The sequence below is a fragment of the Rhinolophus ferrumequinum genome, chromosome 13 (assembly GCF_004115265.2).
Source record: "Rhinolophus ferrumequinum isolate MPI-CBG mRhiFer1 chromosome 13, mRhiFer1_v1.p, whole genome shotgun sequence".
Taxonomy (NCBI): Eukaryota; Metazoa; Chordata; class Mammalia; order Chiroptera; family Rhinolophidae; genus Rhinolophus; species Rhinolophus ferrumequinum.
In genome coordinates this window covers 26,341,677-26,364,236 of record NC_046296.1, presented here as the reverse complement: position 1 = coordinate 26,364,236, position 22,560 = coordinate 26,341,677, and the positions used below count along the sequence as shown (strand labels likewise).

General features: G+C 35.5%; 1 protein-coding gene across 8 annotated transcripts in view; it reads right to left on the bottom strand.

The window, feature by feature from the left end:
- WDPCP (WD repeat containing planar cell polarity effector) overlaps window positions 1–22,560 on the bottom strand; it is a 316,746-nt gene that overhangs the window by 106,678 nt on the left and 187,508 nt on the right. For all 8 annotated transcript variants that reach the window (XR_004424816.1, XM_033124690.1, XM_033124694.1 and 5 more), the window contains exon 13: window positions 6,266–6,329. Coding sequence is in view for 7 of the 8 variants with exons in the window: in XM_033124690.1 (XP_032980581.1) it covers window positions 6,266–6,329 (64 nt within the window). In the remaining variant the exon portion in view is untranslated. The remainder of the gene's footprint in view (window positions 1–6,265; window positions 6,330–22,560) is intronic.

Sequence of the window (22,560 nt, the reverse complement as noted above, 5' to 3'; positions counted from 1 at the left end):
TTATATAGAACACTTTTCCCAACAACTGTAAAATGCAGAGTATACATTCTTTTTAATGCACATGGAAATTTTACCATTGACCATATAATAAGCTATAAAAGAAGTTTCAACAAATTTCAAAGGGTTGATATAATACAGAATAGGTTACGTGTGTGCGCGCGTGCGTCTTCTGGGAGAATGTTCATTGTTTGAAATTAGGAAATGTCTTTTTAAGAAACCATGGGCAAAGATGATTTCACAACAGAAATGTTAGAGGTATTTTGAGCTCAGTGAAAATAAAAAACATAAAATACTTTTTAAAAACATATAAAAATTGTCAGAACACAGTCTTGCTTGAATAGAATTATACCCTTGAATGCATACATTACAAAATCAAGGCTGAAAAATCCATGATTTAAGCAGCTATCACAAGAAGTAGAATAAGAACAACAAATTTAAATAAAGTTGGAAGACTTATACTACTGGGTATACTTATATAGTATAGTAATTAAGAGAGTTTGATATTAGTGCAAGGATGCAGTCTAGTGATAGACCTACACTTATATATGGACACCTGACTTATGACAAAGGTGGCCCTATAAAGCAGTAAGTAAAGGACAGTCTTGTCAATAAATGGTCATAGATCAACTGGATATATATATGATAGAAATAAATTTTGAGCCATACCCCAAAAAATTAGTACAGGTGGCTTGTAGGTTTAAATATTAACATTAAAATAATAAAACTTCTAGATGATAAAAAAGGAGACTATTTTCAAGAACTTGGGGGTAGTAAAAGATTTCAAAAGCAGGATACTAGATGGGCGGGAGGGGTGGGGGGTGGGGGGGAGGGTGAGGGGATTGGAGGGCAGTCGGTGACCACAGGATGGCCATGGGGTTTGAAAATTAATCTGGGGAACGTAATTTGGTGGTTACCAGAGCGTAAGGGGGTTGGGGGGTGGAGGATGAGGGTGAGGGGGATCAAATGTATGGTGATGGAAGGGGAGCTGACTCTGGGTGGTGAACACACAGTGTGACTTATGGATGATGTGATACAGAATTGCACACCTGAAATCTATGTAATTCTACTAACAATTGTCACCCCAATAAATTAAAAATAAATTTAAAAAAAAAAAAAAAAGAATGTTTTAGGTAAGTGTGAGGTAAACTGAGTTCTAATTCTGTTTTTCTGATCTTGAGCCAATCTCCTAGGTGTTGAAATAGTCCTTTAAATCTCCTGCTTTCATTAAAAATGTTTTTCAGACAAAAAAAAAAAAAAAAAAAAAAAAGCAGGATACAAAGAGTATTAACCACCCCTGCCAACCACTATTCTACTCTATTTCTATGATACGAGCTTTTTTCTTTTTAAGATTTCAGATACAAATGATACCACATAGTATTTATCTATCTGGCTTATTTCACTTAGCACAATGCCCTCCATGTTCACCCATGTTGTAGCCAATAGCAAGATTTCCTTCATTTTTATGGCTGAAAAATATTCCGTGTGTGTGTGTGTGTGTGTGTGTGTGTGTGTGTGTGTGTGTGTGTGTGTGTGGTGTGTCTCACTTTTTCTTTATCCATTCATCTTTCAATGGACCCTTAGGTTGTTTCCATATCTTGGCTGTTTGTGAATAATGCTTCAGTGCACATGGAAATACAATGTCTTTGAGATAATGATTTTCTTTCCTTCAGATATATACCCAGAAGTGGGATTGCTGGATCACATATTAATTCTAGTTTTAATTTTTTTGAATAACCTCCATACTGTTTTTCAATTAACTTTGCCAATTAACTTTGCCATCAACAGTATACAAAAGTTCCCTTTTCTCTACATCCTTGTCAAAATTTGTGATCTCGTCTTTTTTGATAAAAGTCACCAATTAACTTTGCCATCAACAGTATACAAAAGTTCCCTTTTCTCCACATCCTTGTCAAAATTTGTAATCTCGTCTTTTTTGTAAAAGTCACCATAACATGTGTGAGGTGATATCTCATTGTGATTTTTGATTTGCATTTCCCTGATGATTAGTGATGTTGAGCATCTTTCATGTACCTCTTGGCCATTTGTATGTCTTCTTTGGGAAGATGTCTATTCAGGTCCTTTGTTCATTTTTTAATCAGATTATTTGATTATTTGCTTTTGAGTGTATTAGTGCCTTATGTATTTTGGATATTAACCCCTTATCAAATATATGATTTGCAAATATTTTCTCCCATTCCGTAGATTGCCTTTTCTTATTAATTTGTTTCCTTTGCTATGAAGAAGCTTTTTGGTTAATAAGATATAGTCCCACTTATTTATTTTAACTTTTGTAGCCTATGCTTTTGGTGTCTTATCCAAACATCATTGTCAAGACCAATGTGAAAGAGCTATCCCTCGATGTTTTCTTCTAGGAGATTTATGGTTTCAGGTCTTACATTTAAGTTTTTAACATATATACATACACACACACACACACACATATATATATATATATATTTACATATATATATATTTTTTAATTTTTTATTTGGGAATGTTGGGGAACAGTGTGTTTTTCCAGGGCCCATCAGCTCCAAGTCAAGTCATTGTCCTGCAATCTAATTGTGGAGGGGGCAGCTCAGCTCCACGTCCAGTTGCCATTTTCAATCTTCAGTTGCAGGGGGCACAGCCCACCATCCCATATGGGAATTGAACTGGAAACCTTGTTGTTGAGAGCTCGCGCTCTAACCGAGCCATCTGGCCGCCCCGTCTTTAATACATTTTGAGTTAATTTCTGTGAGTGGTGTAAGATAGGGGTCTAGTTTCATTCTTTTACATGTGTATATCTAATTTCCCACCACCATGTAATGAAGAGACTATCCTCTCCCCATTGTGTGTTCTTGGCACCTTTGTCAAAGATTATTTGACCACATATGCATGGGTTTATTTCTGGGCTCTCCATTCTGTTCCATTGTTCTGGATGCCTGTTTTTAATGACAGTACAACTCATAAAATGAATACAATGTAAACATTAAAGTAGAGGTATAGACCTATATTTTTTTGATATGGAAAATTGTCTGTCACATTGTTGAATAAAACAATCAAGTTACAAACGAAAAGTGTAGTGTATGTGTATATTCACATAGAGAGGCATTTTAAAGGATGTTCATTTCTGGACAAAAAGATTTCAAGTGATTTTTACTTTGTTCTTTATACTTCATGGTATTGTTTTCTTTTTATTATAGTACTATTTATTCTTATAATAAAAATATTTTATTTTCATCTAAGGGCTTGCTGAATCATTTTTATCTTGTTTATAAAATATCCTCTCCTTTACATTTGTATAATTCATGCCCTTTTTCAGGTCTTCATTATTTCTTCCAATAACCAAGTAATAACAACTGTTGCCCTGTCTTAATAGTAATAACATAATATCTGTGTAGTACTCCCAGTTTAAAGTACTTTCAATACATTGTCTTCACTGAGACTCAGAATGAGTAGGTACTGTATTATCATTTACATAACATAAAAAAAAAACACTCTAAAGTTACTGAACTTGCAGGGAACTTCTAACCCAAATTTCATGTATTTCTCATTACATCTTGCTGGACCTAGGCCGATCTGGGTTAAGGATAAACTTCAACTCCTTAACATGGTCTGGATATAATAAAGAGTACAGTAGTTCCCAGAATTGAAATAGCGCTGAGGTAGCAGGAATGCAGAATTAAGACTGGGAGAGGCTTTAGATGCCACATTAAGGAGTTAGAATTTATCCCAAAGGCAATGGGAAGCTACTAAAGGGTTTAAATATAAGAATGAAATCATAAATTATCATTGTTTTGACCTAAAGTCTACAAAATTTCTCTATAACTAGCCAGATAGTAAATATTTTAGGATTTACTACTCAAGTCTGCCAGTGTAGAGCAAAAGCAGTCATAGACAATCCATAAACATAAACAAATGAGGTTGGCTGTACTCCAATAAAACTTCATTTATGGACAACTGAAATGTGAATTTGAATATCCTATATTTTTAAGTGTCATATAACACTGTTTCCCCCCCCCCCCCCAATAATTTAAAACTGTAAAAAACCACTCTTGGAATGGATTTGGCTGGCAGGCCATAGTTTATTACACTTAGTTTTGGTGATCACTTAGGCTACAGTGAAAAAAGTAAACAAAGAGGTAGGTCATTTCAGATTCATTTCCTCAGGTCCAGCACCCACACATTGACTTTTTAATATTCAAGGCCTGTTGATGTCATGCTACATGACTTTTATCTCTCTACCACTGATAGATGCTAATAAAAAGACTTATTTTCAGGTTAACTAATACACTTTTTGGTGATCCCTTTGTGTTCCATGTGATGTTTAATTTTAGTCTTTTTGAACGAGATTATCTTCCCTCACTTATGAGCTAGAAAATTATTTATATGTAGGGATAATCCTGTTTATCTTATAAACTTTTAAATTCACAGAGGTGATATTTCTCAGTATATAGGCTAGACCTATAGACCTCTGGCTAGATGATAATTTAAATAGTAATAATTGATCTATTAGAAAATATGATAAATTCTTTTAGACAATTTCAACGTGGAGCCTCAAATATATACTGTAGATTCATGAGCTTAAATGTAACTTGGAGGCGTTAAGGCTCTCTTAGGACTCTTGATGCTTCCTTAAGATATACCCTGGGGCTACAAATAAACAAAGTCACATGTGAAGATTAAGATGAAGCTTTCTGAATAATGATTGTTCGCTTTTATAAATAAAAAGGAAAGTAAAACTATTTCTCTCCTATTTTAGGTTCTTATCTTTTACACATAAAAATCATTCTGGGTTCCGGTTAGGGTTAGCCTATCAGCAGAAAGGCTATTTGGATTAAAGAGACTTAAATTAACACGAAGATTTTCTTTATATTGTTACTGGCTAAACTGAGACTAAATGCTGAAACAGATATAATTTGAAGAAACAGTTTAGAAAATGGCTTTGATGATTATATATTAATTGATAAAGCAGTAGAAATTACAGAACAGTAGAATAAATTGAGAAAGTTTGCCAGACACTATTTATTTAAATATTACATCTCTTCAATTCTTATCTTGGCTAAAATAAGATTGGGACTACAGACACAAAAAAATAAAAACATGAAGAAAATTTACCTCTACTGGGATGACTAGCGGCAGAGGTGAGAAGGTGGAGGTAAAGAGGGAAAATCAATGGGGTCATAAAAATCTAAAAATTGTTGTAATTAAACTTCTGAGGTTGTGATGTTTTCATGCATGGACTTTGGTGAAAATAATAAAACCTTCCCTCAATATACTAATATGCTTGCTCAATTTGACATAAAATACAGATGACAATTGAAGGTTCATATTTTTGCAATAATTAGAAAGATGTTTTTCATGATCAATGAAAGCGTAACTGAATGATGCAGTTAGAATTTAAATAACAAACTTAGTCTAAAGACAAGTGACCTAATGTCATGAACCCATATTAAGATCCAAAGCGTCACAGCTTAATTTAAACTACAAAATGTCTTTATTATGCAGAAGATTCAGGTAAAAGAGCCTTCCAGAAGTTTTTGTTGTTTTCAAGGCATGTTTGCTTTCTTGTTTCTTTGACAACAATGAAATCTCTGTGGAGCAGAATACACTGGGAAACCAGGAAATGAACCTCACCTTTGTTCTTTTCATCTCACTGTGACATTGTGGTGAAAGATCTTATAAAATAAGAACCTGATACAGAGCACAAAGATCTGTAAGAAACTGGTCGATTTTACTGTTCATAGCTAATAAATGGGAGGACTAAAGTGTATGTGAATTTATAACCTCTTGGGTCCACTTTACACTGTGGTCACTTTAAAAATACAAGTGAGAACATTCATAATTTGTTACTTTGCCCTAAAATCTAAGGGACAAACTGAGCACATTCAAGATGTATGGGACATGTTTTGCCCTATGTCCTGGCTTCTGTAGCTGTACTTCTTCGGAGAGCGGATTAGAAAGACATTTAAGCTTATGAGGTAGAAAGATGTCATTCCCTCACATCAAGCTATATGAGGAGAAAAGTTCAAGAATTATAAATTCTTAGAAAACATAAAAAAATCCTTTGGGCCCTGGGAAAGGAAATGTCAAGAAGTCAAAAGAGACTAGATGGCTATTGACCAGTTTTGTGAAGGCAAAGCTGCAAGCCAAGATGGAATAATGCTTTCCTACCACGTGTCTAAGGCACAAATGACACTAATCCTTTTTAATGGTCACAAAAGCTGACAACTTACTCATCCTTAGAACTGAAGGCACAAAATCATCTCTGGGAATGACTCACCATAAACAGGTCACGAGCACCGATGTCAACAGCTAACAGAAATGCCTTTTCAAATCTCTGGTACCTAAGGAAGAAAAGAAATGTTACGTTAGTTGTGAACAAAACTAAAAGGAGCTGTTTATTTAATGCATTTATGTGTTAATTGTTTTTGTTTTTCTGATGGGAAAAAGATTTTCAAACACTAGAACCTTTATCTCCTGGGATCTTCTGTATGTCAAATGTTATCGCACTTAGCAGGAACTGAGGGACCCAGCCAGTGGAGGCTTTCAGTGCAGCTTTCACGGATAAATATAACCCAGCGTAGGGGCTGCTGAATGGTGGGAAATGATAACTGAGGAAATATGTTTCATGAGTTTTTACTTATTGTGCTTTGTAAGAGAAAAGTATGGGGATATGGAAAATATAGCAGGATAAGAGTAATGAACAAATCATATAATTATACTGCTGTGATTCTTAGTTAAAAGTTGAGAAGTCAAATGCTGCATTCTTACAAAGGTCTCATGTTTATCAATTTTGGAAAAAATACATTCTAGGCTGTTGTAAAATGACATCATAAGTGGTTTCTAAATATGATTTTTAAAATGTTACTTTTCTTCTCTTTACCTGAAGTATAATTTTGAGAATTATTTTTGTGAAAGGTAAGGTAAATGAGAACAAACTGTGGTTTGAATTAATTACCTTTATAGAAAGTTTAGGATCTTGAGAGAAAATGGTATCATGAACATGTACAGTTGGCCCTTGAACAACATGGGGGTTACGGGCACCAACCCCCTACAACTGAAAATCCGTATATAACTTTTGACTCCCTAAAACCTTAATTACAGTTGGCCATTGGTATCCATGGGGGGTTGGTTCCAGGGCCCCTTGCAGATACCAAAACCCACGAATGCTCATGTCCCTTATATAAGATGGTGTGGAACAATGCATACAATCAGCCCTCTGCACCTGAACGTTCCCACCAGGATCAAAAATATTGTTTTCTATCAGCAGTTGGTTAAATCCGAGGATGCAAAACCTGTGGATATGAAGGACTGACTGTATTTACTGGGAAAAAATACACGTAAGTGGACCCCCGTGGCTCAAACCCAAGTTGTTCAAGGGTCAACTGTACTTTGCACAGTTTTGGAAAGAAAGGTCATTTTTATTTTGTTTGAATGCTAAGATTTACCCAGGAATAACTGTGAGTTTTTCTGACTCTAGAAACAAGCAGGTAAATGAACAAGTTGTTCTCTGTTCTCTGTTTTATATTGTGAAACATGGCAGTACAAAATATAATGAGATTTCAACTAAAACATCAGAATTATAGAATATTAATTATTAACGAATTATAAATAAAATTTATAAAATTTTCACTAATAAAAATTTTATTAGTGAAATACCTAAAATAATTAAATTCAAACAGAAAAGGCTTATTATTATAACATACGAGCTAGTAGGTTGAGAACCTGAAATACTCCATAGTTTCCATGTTATGTTTAATGACTGTTATCTCCTCCTTGGCCCTTCTTACAGGCCTCTCCAGAAATTTACCTGAATCCCTTTCACCTATGGAAAATCAGAAGGCCATTGTGTTTATTCTTGTTTCAGGAAGACTACTGGTTCATTGTACATTCAGAGGAGGAGGGATGTAAATGGAGGAAGAGGATAGAGGATCAGAAAGTTATACTACTTTTGCATACAATCACTGCCATTTTGCATGTTTCCCTTCCAGTAAAACTTTTCTGTCAATAGTAATCATTCATCTTCTTGTAATGATCAAACTTAAAGGTAAGTTCTCATCTTGTGTGCCCTTTTGGCCACATTTGACCCTATAAACTTCCCTCCTGGAAACCCTCTCTTTCCAGCATTTGAAGATGCCATTCTTTGTTTTCCCATTTCTTAGATTTCATCTTCTTAGTCGCCTTAGTTCATTTTTCTCTGCCTACTCCATGCAGTTGGTGTACTATGGTCCTCTTTCATTTATATCCATTCACTCTCATTTCCCCCAATAACCTTACCCATTCTCATTATATCAATGACTCACAAATATCTAGGATCCATCTTTTGCCTGAGCTCAAAACTCCTGTTTCCAAGTACCTCAAATCTAACATGTCTAACACGTCCACTGATATTATTGTCCTTATCCTTACCTTTGCTTTTGTTTTAGATGCCCAACTGAATATGCTCAGTTAATACCAGGCTGTTGCCAAAGTTTCCCCAGTCATTTCAGTTTGATGAAGCTTGTCCTATAATAGTTATCACTTATTAAGTATTAATACATGCTAGTCGATCCCTTAGAAGGGTTCAATCTTCCCAATATATATATATTTTTTTTACCTGATTTGACAGCATATAGCTTAAGAAGATATACAATCCTTGGTTCATTCCTTATTTCCTTGAATAGTTTTTAGTTATCACACCACTGTTGTCTTGTTGGCAGGAAATATGTTAGACTGATTATTTTTTCCCTTTTAAAACAATTTAATGTTTTTGCCTAGAAAGTTTTTGCCTAGAAAGATGATACTTTATCTTTAAAAATATATTAGTTTTACTGAGACATTTCTTGGAATGGACTATGTGGGTTAATTTTCCAGGTACAGTGTGAGCTCTTTCAACATATAGACACAAGTCATTTACTTAAGGAAAGATATCTTGAATATTTTCAACATCTTTATTGAGGTATAATTTAAATAAATTCATCCATTTTAAGTAAATAATCCTTGGTGTTTAAACATATGTATACAATCACATAACCACAGCTATAATCAAAATACGTAACTTTTTCATCATCTCAAAAAATTTCCATGTGCTCCTTTGCCATCAAGCCCTTCTCCCACTTCCAGGCTTTGGCAAACACTGATCTATCTGGTCTCTATCTGGTTATTATAGCTTTGCTTTCTTCTAGAATGTCATATGTGTGGAATTAAATAGGATAAATTTTGTTCTGCTTTTCCAAGAATATAATATAAATGGAATCATTCAGTATATAATCATTTGGACTGGTTTTTCCTGTTTCTGCAAAAAAAAAAAAAAAAAAAAAAAAGCGCCATTAGATTTTGGTAGGGGTTGCACTGAATCAGTAGACTTCTTTGGGTAGTACTGCCATCTTAATAGTAAGTCTCCCAATCTGTGAACATGGATGTGTTTATATTATTTAACTTTATTTTTTCAGCAGTATTTTTTAGCTTTCAGTGTACAAGTTTCTGATTATCTTGGTTAAATTTATTAGTAGGTATTTTATTCTTTAGGTTGCTACTGTAAATAGTTTTCTTAATTTCCTTTTTGGATTGTTAACTGCTGGAGTATAGATACACAACTCTTTTTCTATATGTTGATCTTGTATACTGCAACCTTGTTGAATTATTTTATTAGTTAAGTAATTTTCATATGGATTCTTTCAGATTTTTTAAATATAGAATCATTTGCAAATAGAGATAATTTACTTGTTTTCCAATTTGGATACCTTTTATTTCTTTTTCTTGCTTAAATGTTCTGGCTAGGACTTCTAGTACAATATTGAATACCAGTGGTGAAGGTGGGCATCCTTCTCTTGTTCTTGATCATAGGGAGAAAGCTTTCAGTCTTTAGCCACTAATTATGATGTTAGTTGTGGGATTTTCATAAATGGCTTTATTATGTTGAAGATGTTTCCCTCCATTCCTAGTTGGCTGAGTGTTTTGAAAATGAAGGGGTGTTGAATTTGTTCAAATACCTTTTCTGCATGAATTCAGATGATCATGTATTTTTTTTACCTTTCTTCTATTAATGTGATATATTACATGAATAGATTTTTTTTATGTTGAACCATGCTTGCATTCCTAGGCTACATGCCATTTGGTCATGGTATATAATCCTCTTAACACGTGATTGGATTTAGTTTGTCAGCATTTGGTTGTTGAGGATTTTTACATCTATGAGGTGCGATCAAAAAATATGGTGAATGTTTACATTAAAAAAATTCATTACAGTAAAAGACACGTTGCCATAAATACCCCTCAAAATACTCCCCCTCACTTCAAATACACTTCATTGCTCTTGCTACTTTCTGAAGCAGCTCTGGAAGTCCTCTTTTGTGAATGTCTTTAGTTGTGCTGTTGTGCCTGATTTGATGTCCTGAATCATTTTGACTTTGGGTAAGAGTCAGAAGTTGCACGGTGCCAGATTTGGTGAATAAGGTGGATGAGGACACACCATAATGTTTTTGACAGAAATTGCCGTATACCAGAAGCAATGTGTGACATGGAGCGTTGTCATCACGGAGCATCGATGAAGTAAAGACACTCATAAAATAGGACTTCCATAACTGTTTCAGAAACTGGCAAGAATGATGGGATAAATGTGTTCAAAGCAAGGGAGATTCATTTCAAGGTTCATTTTGAGGGAGATTAATGGCAATGTGTCTTTTACTGTAATAATTTTGTTTTAATTTAAACATTCACCGTATCTTTTGATCACACTTTATATATTCATTAGGAATATTGTTGTGCAGTTTTTTCTTGTGGTGTCTTTGGCTTCATAGAATGAGTTAGGAAGTCCTCCCACTTTTCCTAAATTTTAGTAGAGTTTGAGAAAGACTGATGTTAATCTTTGTTTATATGTTTTATATAATTCATCAGTGAAGCCACCTCATCCTGAATATTTCTTTGTTTGGAGATTTTTGAATACCCACTCAATCTCTTTACTTGTTATAGATCTGTTCACATGATTTCTTATTGAGTTTGTATTGGTACTTTGCATCTTTGAAGGAATTTGCCCGTTCTGTCTATGTTATCTAATTTGCTGGCAAGACTACTGTTTCTAGTCTTGTGTTATAATCTTTTTTATTTCTGTAAGGTTGGTGTAATGTGCCAACTCTCACTTTTTATTTTAGTTGTGTCTTCCCTCATTTTTTAGACTATCTGAAGGTTTATCAATTTTGGTGATATTTTTTCCTAAAGAATCTACTTTTGGTTTCATTGCCTCTGTTTTTTTATTCTCTGTTGTGTTTATCTCTGTTTTAATTTTTATTTCTTTCCTTCTGCTACTTTTCGGTTTAGTGTGCCTTTTTTTCTAGTACCTTAAGTTGTAAAGTTATGTTACTGATTTATTTATTTATTTATTTAAATATTTACAGGAATAAGTTTATCTCCAATCTCTACTTTTGTTGCATCTTGTAAGTTTTGGTATGTTGTATTTTTGCTGTCATTTGTCTCAAACATGACAGTGTGATTTCTTCTTTGACCCACTGATTGTTTAGGACCTTGTTGTTTAATTTTCATATATTTGTGAATTTTCCAGTTTTCCTTCCATTATTGATTTCTAGCTTTATTTTATTGTGGTAGGAGAATATATTTTGCATATATTCTATCTTTTAATTTTTTTTTTTTAAGCAGATTTCTCTACTGCGGGACTTCTCAGAACCTTTTTTTTTTTTTTTCTTAAGATTTTATTGGGGAAGAGGAACAGGACTTTATTGGGGAACAGTGTGTACTTCCAGGACTTTTTTCCAAGTCAAGTTGTTGTCATTTCAATCTTAGTTGTGGGGGTATCATTCAGCTTCAAGTTGTTGTCCTTTTAGTCTTAGTTGTGGAGGGCGCAGCTCAGCTCCAGGTCCAGTTGCCATTGCTAGTTGCAGGGGGCGCAGCCCACCATCCCTTGCAGGACTCGAGGAATTGAACTGGCAACCTTGTGGTTGAGAGTCCACTGGCCCATGTGGGAATTGAACCGGCAGCCTTCGGAGTTAGGAGCATGGAGCTCTAACCGCTTGAGCCACTGGGCTGGCCTATCTTTTTAAATTTATTAAGACTTGTTGCATGTCCTGCCAGTGATTTATGCTGATGAATCTTCCATGTCCACTTTAGAAGAATGTGTATTCTACTGTTGTGGAAGTGTTCTATATATGTCTGGTAAGACCTAATTTGTTGTTCAAGCCCTCTTTCCCTATCGATCTGCTGTGTGGATGTGCCATACAATATCCAAAGTGGGGTACTGAAATCTCCATCTATTATTGTACAACTTTCTATTCCCTTCATTTCCGTCACTTTTTGCTTCATATGTTTTGGAGCTCTGTGGTTTGGTGCACATCCGTTTAAATTTGTTATATCTTCTGATGCACTCACTGTCCCTTTTATCAATATTGTTCTTCTTTACCTCTTGTAACAATTTTTACTTAATGTCTATTTTGTCTGATATTATAGCTGCACCATCTCTTATGCTTATTATTTGCATAGATTATATTTTTCTATCCTTCCATTTTTTAACCTGTGTCTTCGAATCTAAAGTAAGCCTGTTTTACACAGCATACAGTTGGATCATATTTTTTCCATTATTCAATTTCTGTCTTTTAATTATTGGGTTTAATCCATTTTTATTTAAAGTGATTACTGATAAGAAAGCACGTCTTTTGCTATTTATTTTCTGTAACTCTTATATCTTTTTTGTTCCACAATTCCTGCAACAGTGCCTTCTTTTCTGTATGATTGATTTTTTCCTAGTGTAGCATTTTGATCCTCCTCTTTTCTTTTTCTGTATGTTTGAGTTACTTCCTTAGTGATTACCTTAAGGATTACAATATCTTAAGTTTGTAACAATTTGGTTTGAATTATATCAAATTAGTTTAATTAGCATACAAAAACTTTGCTTCCATACAGTTCCAACCCCTTCTTTAGGTTATGATTGTCACAAAGGATATCTTTATATATTATGTGCCCATTAACAGAGTTTTATAATTATTGTTTTATGCATTTGTTTTTCTAAATCATATGGGGGAAAAAGAGTTACAAACCCAAAATACGACAATACTGGCTTTTATATTTACCTATGTAATTATCTTTCCTGGTGTTATTTCTTTGTATGGCTTTGAGTTACTGTCTAGTGTCCTTTGATTTCAACCTGAAGGACTCCCTTCAGCATTTCTTACAAGGCAAGTCGACTAGCAGTGAATTTTCTCAGCTTTTATCTGGGAATATCTTAATTCTCCCTCATTTTTAACAGATAGTTTTGGAGGTGTAGAATTCTTGGTTCATGTTTTTTCTTTCTACACTTTAAATGTCATCCCAACACCTTCTGATCTCCATGGTTTCTAATGAGAAATCAGCTGTTAATCTTATTAAGGCTCCCTTCTATAAGACAAGTTGCCTTTTGCTTGGTTTCAAGATTCTCTTTCTTTAGTTTTAGACATTTTGTTTGTACTGTGTTTTGATGTGGATCTCTTTGAATTCATTCTAATTGAATTTCATTGTGTTTCTTGGAGGTACAGGATTCATGCCTTTAGTCAGCATTTTCTTCTCCTTCTAAGACTCACATAATACACATGACATCCCACAGGTATTGTTTTTTTGTTTTTCATTCTTTGTTCTTTCTGCTCCTCCAACTTGATAATTTAAATTGCCCTATTTCAACATTCATTGATTCTTTCTTCTGTCTGTTCAAATCTGCTGTTGAGCCCCATCTAGTGAATTTTTCATTTCAGCTATTATACTTTCCAGCTCTAAATTTTCTATTTGGCTCCTTTTTATAAATTCTCTTTATTGATATTCTCTATTTAATAAGACATAATTCTTCAGGTTTCCTTTAATTCGTTATCTATGGTTAAATTAGCTCTTTGAGCTTATTTATGCCAATTGATTTAAAATCTTTGTTCAGTAAGCCCAATATTTCCACATCCCCAGGGATGTTGTCAGTTTATTTTTTTAACCCTTAAATGGGCCATACTTTCTTCATTCTTTACTTACCTATGCCTTTTAGATTTTTGCTGGAAACTAGACGTTTTGACTATCATAATGTGACAACTCTAGAAATCATATTCCCCCATCACACACATACCCTGTGAGGTTTTGCTGTTAAGGGCAGTCATCAACTTGTTTAGTCCCGTTCCCTGTATTCCCTGTTATGTAACAATCACTGATGTCTCTGTTTCATTATCACAGCAATCAACCAGATACATATTTTTTAAAATCCTGAAGCAACAAACAATTCTCCCAGTCCCTGTAGACTGGCTAAGAACTAGGTAACTCCTACATTCCTTAGCCAGGCTACCCATGTGAGAGTCTGTCTTAAGCTTCCCTTCTTACTTTGGTCCTCTAGAGGTTCTTTCATGTGTTTTCTGAGCATGCGTCCAACTCTAGGCACATGTGTTGCATCCGATTCTCTAGTATGTGAGGTAGGCTTTCAAAAACCTTATTTTCCCAAAAACCTTCCCCTCAACCTTCTCTTTACCAGGTCTTTTGGTCTGTCGGCTGCTTCCCCCATTCTGCATCCCTTGCCTGAGACAGGTATGCATATTATGTCTTCAAATGCTTTTGACATATACAAATGCTTTTGTCAGAGATGCTGTTCCAGTCTAAGGGAGGCAAAATAAAGCCAAGTCTCTGCACTAGTTTCTGTGGAAACCCCAAGACTGGTCAAAATGCAAAACCACAGTTTTGAGAACAAGGTCTGTCACAGCTATCTGGCACTGGTTAGCTAACAGCAGGAATGCTGAGCACTGTCCCCATGGATACTGTCACACTGGGGGATGGTAGACAGGTAAACAAAAATGCAATAATGCTTTCTTACCAAAATTTAGCAGCCCCTGTCTTTATTAATCACTCCCCTGATTGTTGTAAGTTTTAAAAATTATATTCTGAGGTTAAAAAATAAGTTAATTCTGTCAGTTTTATTTGCTTAATGATTGCTTCGGTGGAGGTACTGATTCTTGGAGCTCCCTACTCTGCTGTTTTTGTGACGTCTCTCCCACTTCTATTTATATACCCCAATGTGGCATTCATGAGAATATATCTCTCAGATCTCCTACTGCAGGGAGTATAACTGACTGACAGCCCCAGATGCTGCATTTTGAAATGTATCATTGTGTTTTCATGTTCTAGCTACATTTTCACAAGCTGCTCCTAGAGAAATGACTAAGGGCAGTAGGGATACGAATGCATTCTTGTTCCTGAGTGACATGGGATTCTTCAGATGGGCAACACTGGTATGGAGACTCCTGATACCTTACCAGACTCTCCTTGGAACTGCTTTGGGGTGTGCTGGGAGTTGGGAGACAGGTGGCTGTGGATGGGCAATGCTTCTAAGTAGACAGTGGAATAGGCTGATTGATTACTACTAAGTTGTATCTATGTCCTGAAAAAGCATAATGAGAGACTGAGTGCTCTTTACAAACAGTTAATGGTTAAGTGTGACAGCCAGATAGCCCCTCTGGTAGCTTACAGAGGTCCTTATCCTCTGCATTTGAAGGGCAGACACAGTTGACAGGTGGGAGATGTAATTGTTCTAGTCACAGAGCTCTAGAGATGTGTGGATGCACCACCAGGGCAGGTCTGCTCTGCTAAAGCCAAGACCCTGCTTAGGAACACCTCGGATGCTGATGTCTAGGATGCTACATCTGCATGGATGTCCTTGAGGAAGCCGACAGTGCAGACCCCCTGAATCTGAGCTAGACACTGTGCTAAACCTAATCCATTGTACTAGAGGATTCTGTAGAGACCTCTCCCCACAATGCAATAGATACTCCCTCCCCTCAGGAAATGCCCCTACTCCTTTCAACTAGGGTTGAATCTCAGCACAACCCAGCTAGAAACATGCTGGACCTGATAAGCTAGGAGACCACACACTAAAAGAGTAGCAAGAATGAGCAAACATATGCCAGCAGGAATTGGGGAACTGGGATACAAGACAGGATAAAAAAGAATTCATTAATGTGGGGGGCACCTTTTCAGAACATAGAATTTAACAACCTATCAAGGATCGCAAGGGATGGGGTAAATTGCTGCTGGAATGGCTCTAAGAAGCCTGGAAAAAACAATGGCCAATACTTAATGAAGTGGAAATGCCAGAGTGCCATCACAAATAGTGCAGGAAGAAATAAAGTGGACAATGAATGAGGAGGACGATGAGTTCTGCAGGGACAGTGGATGCAGTTTATCTCACTAACCTCCCTTTTGCCTCTAATCAGTTTCAATGGAGTAGCTCCTCTCTCAGCCTATGTGGAAAAACAGATCTATACAGCAAGAGGGGTGAATGGTTATAATCACGAGAATCCACATCTCAGATCTCTGACTTCAGGGAACAAAACAGACCAACAGCCCTAGCTGCTCTGATATGAAATTCATCAGTGTAGCTATACTGCGGCGACATTCCCCATAGGCTGTTCTCAGCCAATGAATGCTGCAGCAGGGATTCTCAGGCTGGGAGACATGGACCTGTTCTGTTATTGTTCTTTGCCTAGTCTGTGGAGTCTCACTCTATGCATGCATAGCTTAGCATTCAGCCAAAGACCCATGGTGACCCTTATACAGATTTCTGGAGCTCTTTCTCTGTAGAGCACCTGCCTCTCCAGTATACAAACCCACAGAGTACAGCTGTCTCAGCTTCCCTGAACTCTGACCAACTCAACAAACTGCCATGTTCTGCTTGGGTTCCCCCTCCTTGCTCTCTGGTATAGAAAATGCCTCCCATCAGAAAATTGAGAGATCATAAGATTGACCTCATTTGTTTTTCACTGTTAGGAATCAGTGTCCTGCACTGTCAATCATTTAACCTCTACAAACAAATTTTAAGTGCACTTTTTTCCAGTTTAATAGTTGTCTGTGGTGATAGGTCAGTCTGTTACCAGTTAATCATCATAGCTGACAGCAGAGGGTCTCAAAAATAATATCAATATAACATTATTTAACTGGTTATTATTAAACTGATTAGAGACAAAATTATAACCCCATCAACAACACCCAGAGTAACAATAATAGAAAGTACCGTATTTCCCTGAAAATAAGACCTAGCCGGACCATCAGCTCTCATGCGTCTTTTGGAGCAAAAATTAATATAAGACCCAGTATTATATTTATTATACTATATTATATTAAAGGCCCAGTCTTATATTAAAATAAGACCCAGTATTGTATTGTATTATATTATATATTATATTATATTATATGACCCGGTCTTATATTATATTAAAATAAAACCAGGTCTTATATTAATTTTTGCTCCAAAAGACGCATTAAAACTGATGGTCCGGCTAAGTCTTATTTTCGGGGAAACATGGTATCATTTATTGAGATCTTCTTTGTATTAGATACTATTCTAGGTACTTTATATGTATTAACTAATGTAATTTTTACAACAACCCTATCAAGTTAGTACTATTATCCCCATTTAACCAACGAGAAAACTCAAGCACAGAGAGGTTAATAAATAATGATTGCCAGAGAAAATACAGAACACCCAGTTAAATTTGAATTTCACATAAATAATAATTCATTAGTGTAAGTATATCCTAGGCAATATTTAGGACATACTTATACTAAACAATTCTTTACTATCTGAACTTAAATTTTATTTTTATTTTCCAAATAAATCTGGCAACCTAAACTTGCCCAGGGTCCATTGTTATTCACTTGTATAGCAGGACTTGAAACCTGGGCAGTCTGGCTCCAAAACTTGCACCCTCTCCCATAATGCTGCTCTAATACCACTAGAAAAGAATGAATTATGTGCTGCAGGTTTATAGGTCCTTCTTCTTCAGCTCATGTCTCTGGTTCTTGAGTTTTCTGAATTCAAGATTAGAAATACCATGTTGCATTCATTAAAAAGGAATGATCAAATTGTTTCTAGGTTTGGCTCTATGCCAGAGAATAAATGAGCCAGCTCCCTATTTTGGCTGCTACAGGATATTAAGAACCCCAAATTCCATCAATTTGAACCCTACAAGTTTTAAAATTAATATTTTTCAAAAGTTATCATAAGCTACACTGTCGATTCTAAGTACATTTACCTTCATAGGGTACTTACAAAACACCTCTAATGTGTGAGATTCTGTGTTAGGACTCAAAGAGTTAGAAAATCTAAGAACATTAGTTCTTGATCTTAAGCAGCTCACAGCCTAGTAAGAGATAAAGCCATAAAATAAACACAATGACAATAGCTATCACCTGTTAAGTACTTAATACGTGCTAGTTGCATCATACTTATTATCTATAATCTTGACAATGATTTTTAAGGTTGGTAAACTCCTCATTCGTAAAATGGAAATAACAAAAAGAGCTTAAGTAACTTGCCCAAAATTATAAATCCAATAAATTATGAAGCTAGGATTCAAACCTAGTTCTGTTTGACTCCAAAACTTGGGCTTTTCAAAAATTATTTCATACTGTCTCCACAATTGACTAAAACCTCAGCCTATGAGTGCTACATTAGAGCTGTAAATTAAGACTTAAGGGAGCATTCATAACTAGTGCATCCTCTTTAATACCTAATGGAGGAGCTATTCTTAATTGCTGTTGATTATTGAAATAGCATATAGTAATGAATCAGGTTGTTGGCATTATAATAATTACTAAGATATTGAGACCTTCTTCTGTTAGCTATGATGAGTAACAGACTGACTCTATCACCATAAACATAATGATAGAAGTCATTCATTGATCTCATATGGATATGAATAATGATAATAATAGTATATTGTGATACGACTACTGACATATTAAAAATACTAGGTTAAAAAATAATTCTATGCTAGTATATTAATCCAAAATAATTTAAAATACAAACCTCCAAATTAATGGCAAGTATATTTTAAAAATAAGAATATAAATGAAAAGATGGGGCCTGACAAAGGAGAATTTCAAAAGTACTGTTTGACCAAGGACATGTCTCTAAAGAATTGTTCAGGGTGACCGGTTAGCTCAGTTGGTTAGAGTGCGGTGCTAATAACACCAAAGTTACCAGTTCGATCCCCGCATGGGCCACTGTGAGCTACACCCTCCTTAAAAAATAAAAAATAAAATGATTTTCTAAAAAAATCTAAAAAAAAAGAATTGTTCAGTTAGGATTTCTTAGAACAAGTGTGTCAACAGACCTTCCATAACAGCTGAGTTGATAAACTACTAGTATAAATAGCATCCCTGTAAAATATGCTGAGAGAAGAAAATGCATATAAAAAGTATTGAGAAATGTTTTTCAGAGTCTCTGCATGGAAACTTCAGCTTAGGTTTGTCTCCAGTTTCTTCTGCTGATTAATAGGAGAGGTCTAAGTGCCTGTATGTTGAGTAGAAGAATGACAATTTGTGATTAATAAACCTGTTACAAATTTACATGCATTGGTTGTTGATGTTAAACTTTGTCTTTGAAGTATGGACAGAGGTAACAATGTAGCTCACAGTTCCTGACTTATTCTGGAACCATGAGTTTGTTAGAAGTCCTTGGTGCTTTACTAAAATTATAACTGACGGTTTTTATATTGGGCATAAATTTCAAAAGTAACAATTTAGATTTTAGCTTAAATTCATATATTACTTTTAAGTCATAAAATACTAAAAATTTATTTCCCTATAATTTTATTATTTTAGTTCATTTGAAACCCAGCTAAAATTTCCCTTTGTTCTGTACTGTGTCAACTTAACCACTGGATATGACTATTTTTTTCCCTTAAGCCTCAGAGCAGCCACTCCCACTCTAAGCCTCAAACCCGCACCTACCAGGGACTGATTCCCTGAATGTGATCTCAGAGAGCCAGATCTCCCTCTATACAGATTATTTTCAAAGCAAACTATTTTTTATTAATTTATTATCACAGTACAAAATATAGGAAAATAAAAGTTTTATTAGCATTTTTTTCATTAATCAATAAATAATGAGTGGTACTTAGAAGACTCTGGAAAGAAAACTCTAAGTTCTTTCATTTTATACCCCATAATAAAGGTATATAAATGTACATTAAAATGACACATTTGAAATCATTTGGCTTAGGAATAAACAGTCTTATTTTCATCCTTTGATGGAAAAAAGTACATTTGGGAAAGGGAGGCTCATAAAAATTGTGACTGAGAAGATCACCTGTGTGCCCTGTGGCTGCTCACTCCCAGAGGGATTCCTCTCTGCTTAACAACATCAGGATCATTCTTTTTTTTCTTTCTGGTTTTTAGTTTCAGATATACAAAACAATGTAATAGACATCTACATCCCTCACATAGTGATAACCCCTCCCCCAATCTACTACCCCTCTGACATTGTATATACCTGTTACAATTCCATTGACTCTATTCCCTATGCTGTACTCCACATCCTGTGACTATATATATATATACATATATATATATACGCATATATATATATACACAATGCGTATGTGTATATATATACAATTTTATATATGCATATATATATATATGAAATTATAGTTGACATTCAATATTATTCAGCTTCAGCTTCTGGTGTACAGTACAGAGGTCAGGCATCTACACCGTCCATCTCCCTAATACTATTTGAGTTGTAGGCTCTTCCAGATCCCATTCAGGGAATAGGCTAGATCCCAGCCATTCTTTTCCAAAAGGCTGAAATGGGGGAATTTATGGGGTAGAGGATGTCCTTCCCTTAACACCATGTACTTCTCATGTGCTCAAGCTCCTTCTCTAACAGCTGTAGCCGAGCCCCACCCTTCCACCCCCATCAGTCCCTGGTAAGTGTGGTTTTAAGGCTTAGACTGGGAGTAGTTGCTCTGAGGTCTAAACCTCTTTCTTTGCTGGGTATGTTGAAGAGGAGGGATTGTGGTGGAATGGGTACAACTCAGCTGCCTGCTCTGTTTAGCCCTAAATTGGACTCTTGCATTGTGTAGGGATTTATGTAAAATTTGAGAAGTTTCCCAGTAATTCATAGGCATTTTTTGAGGCGTAATAAAGCAAGTTATGAGCTTCTATGATGCTCTGTTTACCTACACAAATTCAAATAGCCAATTTATATACTTTTTTAGACCTTTCCTCTCTCTCTTGGTCTCTAGCATGAAATTTGGTTAAATAATAAAAACTATTTTGAAACAATGAAAATGTTGGCATGATGTTAAATATTTAACACTTTCCTGTGCTTCCTATTTTTTTTTATCTTAAATATAAAAATATAATTTCTTCTCCAAACCAATTTTATGGGATTACAGTGAAAAATAAGTTAATATATGGCAATAAATATGCTTCAGAAATTAATATGAAGCCATTTTCAATGTTTGCTACTGGTACCTTTTAAAAGTATTATAATTTGGTAGTATAGCGATATACAGAATGAGATGTTTACTTATATCATGGGATGGACAAATTTGGGGAATCACAGAAAGCTGAACTTAAAAATACAACAGCTGGAAGGTGGAACACCATTCATGTTCTGATATAATCTGGGCTCAAAAGCAAAGAGGAGAATAGCCTGGAACCAGAGTGTCCTATAGTGGAAAGAAGGCTGTTGAGTACATGACCTCTGCTGTGGTCTCAGTGCTTGTGCCCCACTCCCCCCACAATTCATATGTTTAAAACTTGATTCTCATCATGATAATATTAGGACCATTGGAAGTCGCCTTTGGAAGGTGACTAGGTCATGCGGACAGAGCCCTGGTGAATGGGATAAATGCTCTTATAAGAGAGGCCTGAGAGATCCATCCCCGCTTCCACCACCGGGGGACACAGTGAAAAAGTGTGGGCTATGAACCAGGAAGAGGGCTCTCCCCAGAGTGTGACCATGCTGGAGCCTTGATCCTGGACTTCCTGACCTCCAGAACCGTGAGAAATACATTTCTGTTGTTAGAAGCCCCAGTCTGTGATATTGTTATAGCGGTCCAAACGGATTAAGACAACCTCTGTGTGCCGGAACATTGCCCTAGTCGCCAGTGAGACCACGGACACACATACAGGGATGTCATATTTTCCAGCTGGAGGGTACTAGCTCTGTGCCTTACAACTAAGGTGAATCTGACATAAATTGACTGATTCCTGCTATGCCCTAGTTGGTATCTAGTGATGGTTACATTAATGAAAAACTAGTAATGTACTAGCTCTTTTTAATGAAAATTGGTAAAGTGGTAAAGAATTATTTAAAATATTTAATATTTCAGTCCTGCTCCTATTTTCCATGGTTTTTTTTTTTTAAATTAGTTATCACAATTTTTATTTGTAGAATACCTTACAGATGGAAAAATGTTTCCCAGTGGCTGTTTTATTGGATAAAATACTCCCTGAGATAGAAGAGGCAGATGATTTTACAGATAAAGAGCCAGTCAAAGATCTCTTAGTCTTTGGTAGAACTGGGATTAAAAAACTCGTATCGCTTTATTCCAATTCTTTTTCATCTCCACCACAGTTACCTTAGATACAGTTCAAGGGAAGTCAAATTCTTCTCCACTTTGCAAGTTATAACTCAGTTAAAAAAATCTTAGAAACTTCTGTATGGTCTGCTACAGTCTCCACTTCCCATCAGTCCTAGAGATACTTTTTAGACCCGAGAAAAGCCCTTGTTCCTAGAGCAAACCTGACTTTAACATATTTCATCTTCTTTCTTGGAGCCACTATATCTCTTATCCCCTTTCT